General features: G+C 37.2%; 1 protein-coding gene across 1 annotated transcript; it reads left to right on the top strand.

Annotated features, from left to right (window-relative positions):
• Positions 1-344: 344 nt before the first annotated feature.
• On the top strand, positions 345-5220 carry LOC104464128 (the record flags this gene model as incomplete). Its single annotated transcript, XM_010076760.1, has 2 exons — positions 345-436; positions 4365-5220. A coding segment is annotated over exon 2 (795 nt), but the record flags the coding sequence as incomplete, so codon positions are not given.
• Positions 5221-5226: the final 6 nt, after the last annotated feature.

The raw sequence follows: 5226 nt of genomic DNA, 5'->3' as shown, positions 1-5226 counted from the left end.
GATAAGACTGTTGAAAGACATTAGGTTACAGCTGATCTAATGGGAAGTATTTAAATCCTGATTTAGATAAATCTTCAACCACATACACACAGACACTGTAAAGAAAGGAAAATGATCGTCTATCATTCTCCCAGTTAACCAATATGACCATTGAGGGGTTGAGATGGTATAAACATCAATTCAATAATGTATCGTTCAATTAAGTCAAAGTTGTTTATGTGAGAAAATGACAGAACAGAAAGCAAACTGATTTGCTGTACAGGAAGCTAACCAAGTCACGGGATTTCCCACAGACGGCCAAAAGCACTAGTATAATTGTAAAGGAAGCAGATGTTGGGGAACAGGCAAGGTTGCAAGGTCTCTCATTTCAGTGGGAGTGTAAAGCAGAATTGGAGCACTGGAAAGCATGAAGTGCTAGACAAAGAGGCTTGAAACTGTGAGTAAATACACTATCATTGCATTCCTCTTATGTTAGGAGGGCATGATTTTGCGTGTTCTGGCAAAATATAAAGACTGCACGTAACAAACATGGACTCCGCTATTTTCTCTTTACGTAGCACCTGAAAAATTCTGCGGTGTTGTCTAACTATTCCAGGCAAAATGGGTGCCAGTGTTTTATAAAGCTTCACTAAAACACTTATTAAAAACAAGGCTTTTATTGTTTTGTGTGAATAAGTTTCTTGAACTGTGTTGATACAACATACCTTGCAGGAAAACATCATCTTCCGGTTTGTTCTCTGTACTGCAAGTGGTACTAAACTAAAGAAGCAGAGAAGGTCAAGAGTTGGCAACATGTTTTAAACCCCTCTTTTAAAGAGGAGGGATAGCCTTCAGTTTCAGAGCACACAAAACATTTTCTTCAGTAACAAAGACTGTAGTGATATCAGACACAGTGAAACAGTGGTCATTTGCTCAACATTGGAATGTCTTCTTACGCGAAGTGAGGCTTTGCCAGCATATGTTCATTTGAACAAAGGACAGTACAAAGCAGTACAATAAGTATCTCAATAACTCCACGTGTATAATCCTTTTTCAGAATGACAGTGGCTATTTCTGGTCAGAAATTGTTGCTCTGACAATAGTTGAGATGCTGCATTTTTTTTAATGATCCCACCCCAGCTAGAAAAAGAGAAGCAGTGTTTTTAGCTGCCTAGTTCAGTGGACAATGGTTGCAGCCTGTGGATTCCAAAAGAGGTGGCACAAGCCTGAACCCAAAATCATATTTCATATTTAGGAACGGATGCCACCCCTTTCTTGAAAAATTAATGTATCAACTCATCTCCCTTTGAGCAGGTCAAGATGAAAGACAGAAATAGGATGGAGGTTTCCAGAAAATAAACAATTCTTTGAGGCAAAAACAGTAGGTTATTTAAACAGGCTATATAGATCTCTATGTATTTCTATAGTTCTTACAGACTTCCTTAGGTGAAAGGGACTTCCTTGTTTCTTTATTGTCCCTGTCTGTAAAGTTTTACTCACAGTCATCGTCCATGCCCTAGGAGGCCTCTGGTTTCTATTAGGAATCCTTGCTTACTTTTTTCCAGATCAAGTGGTTAATAATGCATTTGGCATGCTAAAACTCATTGTTGTTAGTCTAAAAAATAAGTTGTTAGGATGAGTTTGCATTGCCCAAATTTGGTAATGTATGCATACAAAATTTGTGAAGAGAAACAACATCAAAAGTTTGTTTGCACATAGTTAGAAAAGGACAACAGACTGTTTCACCTAGAAGATGTGAGATGAAAGGGAACATTTGGGTGAACTTCCTGCTTTGTGTAACTTGCATGTAAAACTAAGATGGAGACTCCTGTGCAGAGGGATATACAGGAACTGCTGTCTTTTTACATTGACTAGAAAGTAGGGGTGTTCCAAAAGGCAGAGAGAGTAGATGAGAGTACTTGCCATGAGTGGTTTCTAACATTAGGTCTTTATTGCAGGAAGAGATTGCTAGGTTTCTAATATTTCTTACATCTTAAAAATGCAATACTCATGTAGATTTCCCAAGCCTAATTTAACAGGAAATATTTAAGGTGTATTGCTGCCTGGTGTTAAGACTGACAGCTGAAAACATATTTCACCAGAAAAAGGTAATGATTTTTGCAGTTAGCATCTGTATTAAAAAAAAAAAACAACCCACACCAAAAAAAAAAAAAAAAAACAACCAACAAACAAAAAAAAAACCCTGGACCTGTATTTCTGTAAATAAACATGACAGACATTAATGATGAGGAACTTTATTAGTGCTATGTTTCATCTCACCCTTTAGTAAATCTGGCCCATCTCTTATGCAGTAAATCCTCCCCAGGAAAGTTTATATTGGGATTCTCTGATTTTCTCTACCTTCCTCAGTCGCTTTGTTTTTCTATTGGATGGGAAGATTGGACCCATAAACTACTCAACTTCCACAGCTTTATTGAAGTTCCTGTCCTCTGTCCTTGTTACATGCCTCTTGATCGTTAGGCCTACGCCCATCTCTGTGAATAATTCTGTTGATTTCTTCCAATACTGACAGCTAAATCCCACCTCCAAAGTCAGGAGAGAGGAAAAAACAAAAAAGGAAAATAAAAGCTCTTGTGGATAAAAAACAAGAACTAGAACTAGTTTTTCCATGTTGTTGTTCGCTTTTTTTTCTTTTATGTTTTTTTTCCCCTGAACTTTTCTGTAAGCATTTTTCAGTCCCACTTTCCAATTAATACTCTTATGAAAAAAAACCACTTCACTCTAAAATATTCTTTCCCTTAGTTATCTAATAGACAGCAGGTTAGTAATTGTAAATGGTTTCCAAACCAAAAATAGGAATAACAATATGTATTTGAAGAACTTTGGTGCAAGCTGATAACTGATTATGCAGCCCCACTTTTCTATATATTGTCATCTTTTCTACACAAATACCACTTGCAAGGTCCAGCTTAGCTACTAGTGAGCTAATGACAAAATGCATATTTGAATTTTATTGGTTAATTGAGGAGGCAATATTAGAAGCAGTTAAAGCAGTTGAGGAGACATCTTCTGCAGAACTGAGTAACTTTAAACTTTGTGAACGTATCAGAAAAACAATTCCGCACATGCAGTATAATCTTAAAATTGGTGAATACCAATACTTGCACGAAGGGGGAAGATGTACAGCTTAGACGACAATTTGCAGAGAGCAGCACGAGATTTTCACTTTAGAGAACAGGTCCATTATACACCATTCAAAATAACTTCTTAATTTTTTTGAGGCCAAAAAATTAAAAGAACAGTTGAGGAACATCTTCGATTCACAGATTACACCAGGCAGCAGTGCTTTCACCATGTTCTTCAGACCTAGTACTCTGAAGTCAGAAGAGAGCTATAACTCAAGTGGCAATTTTGTGCATAATTAGAAAACAGTTGTTATTCAGCTGAGATTGAGTGCATACAAAAGAGGACAGAACACCTACAAATGGTACAGACAATGGTTAATTGTTCTGATGTGTTGTTGTGATGTATCACGTTACATCACACCCTCATGGCTGCTCATAGAATAAAGCAAGGTTTGTTTGGATTAGTTTGGTTTTTGTCTTAATTTGCCTTCCATCTGCCTGTTAGTTGAAGCACGTTTAAATACCAAGCCGTGATTGTATTACTGAATTTCTTTACTTTGTAGTCTGACTTGGTAACATCTTGGAGAACCTGACGTTTCCACTGCAAGGTTAAAAAGTTCAGCAGTGCATGTGGTCACAATGAAGGGTCACAATATTCACACAAAGTCCCACTGACATCAACTTCCAGTTTAGAACTGTGGTCCGAGACTTGGCATCTCTAGTGGCAAAATAAATTTGCCTTTAAGGTAATCTCAGCTCCCTGAACAAGTGAAAAGGTCAGTCGTTCTTTTCAAACCTCTTTTCCTAGATAATGTTGAATAACGTAGGATCCTACTAGGCTCTGAAAACATTTCCTCTGTGACTTGGGAATCAGGATACTAAGAGACTGTGATAGGATTCCTCCTACCCAATACAAAAGAATGCAGTTTGAATTTGTGTTCACAGCACATTTTACAAGATTCTCAGAGTACCAAAAGTTAAAGAATGTGGATTTTCTTCCAGGCCTCAAAGAGATTCAAACTACACTACATTACCATTACTGTATACCAAAACAGCTGAAACTGTTGCACTGGGCCTATTGTAGAATTAAGTATAATAAAGTTTGGAATGAGGAGGTATAAGACAATCTCTCAATTTTTTCCAAACCTGTATGAAAAGTCAGATCTTCATAATAAAGTTTGAAGTATCAAAACAGTTAACTATTGTATTTAAAAGAACACAGTTCAATTTAAAAAAAAAAAGTACTTATTTTTGGCAAATCACTGAAAGTGTGCTTTTTGTGTGTTTGTTTTGTTTTAGAAAAAGTGAATAGAAGACTGAGTATAAAGGTCTGTTAAATTCCAAATTGTGAAATTCAGCAATGATACACTGTGGAAAAAAACATATTTGTGCTGTTGCATTTTTTCTTATTTTTGCAAGCTTTTTAATCTGCTCTTGGAAAGATCCTCAGCTACGGAATAACTTCACTAGAAAAATCTTCCCCCAGGCAACAACTGCCAGTCCAGCAGGTCAGCTTTGTAGGGGAAAACCTGCTCAAAATGTAATAACAGCATTAAATGATAACAGAACTTTTATTATATCCCCATACTTTGATGACAGAGAAAGCAAAATCACTCGTGTGATTGGGATTGTCCACCATGAAGATGTAAAACAACTATACTGCTGGTTCTGCTGTCAGCCCGATGGGAAGATATATGTGTCCAAAGCAAAAATTGATGTCCACTCGGACAGATTTGGATTCCCTTACGGTGCAGCAGATATAGTTTGTTTGGAACCCGAAAACTGTGATCCAACACATGTATCGATTCATCAGTCTTCATATGGAGATATTGACCAGCTGCCACGGTTTGAAATTAAAAATCGCAAGGCTGAGACCTTCTCTGTTGACTTTACTGTGTGCATCTCTGCCATGTTTGGAAATTACAACAATGTCCTGCAATTTATACAGAGTGTGGAAATGTACAAGATTCTTGGGGTACAGAAAGTGGTGATCTATAAGAACAGCTGCAGCCATCTGATGGAGAAGGTCTTAAAGTTTTATATGGAAGAAGGCACTGTAGAGATAATTCCCTGGCCCATCAACTCACACCTCAAGGTTTCTTCTAAATGGCACTTTTCTATGGATGCAAAAGACATTGGCTACTATGGACAAATCACAGCT

This window comes from Pterocles gutturalis, unplaced genomic scaffold (assembly GCF_000699245.1).
Source record: "Pterocles gutturalis isolate BGI_N339 unplaced genomic scaffold, ASM69924v1 scaffold2648, whole genome shotgun sequence".
Classification (NCBI taxonomy): Eukaryota; Metazoa; Chordata; class Aves; order Pterocliformes; family Pteroclidae; genus Pterocles; species Pterocles gutturalis.
This window is presented reverse-complemented; position numbering and strand designations above follow the sequence as displayed.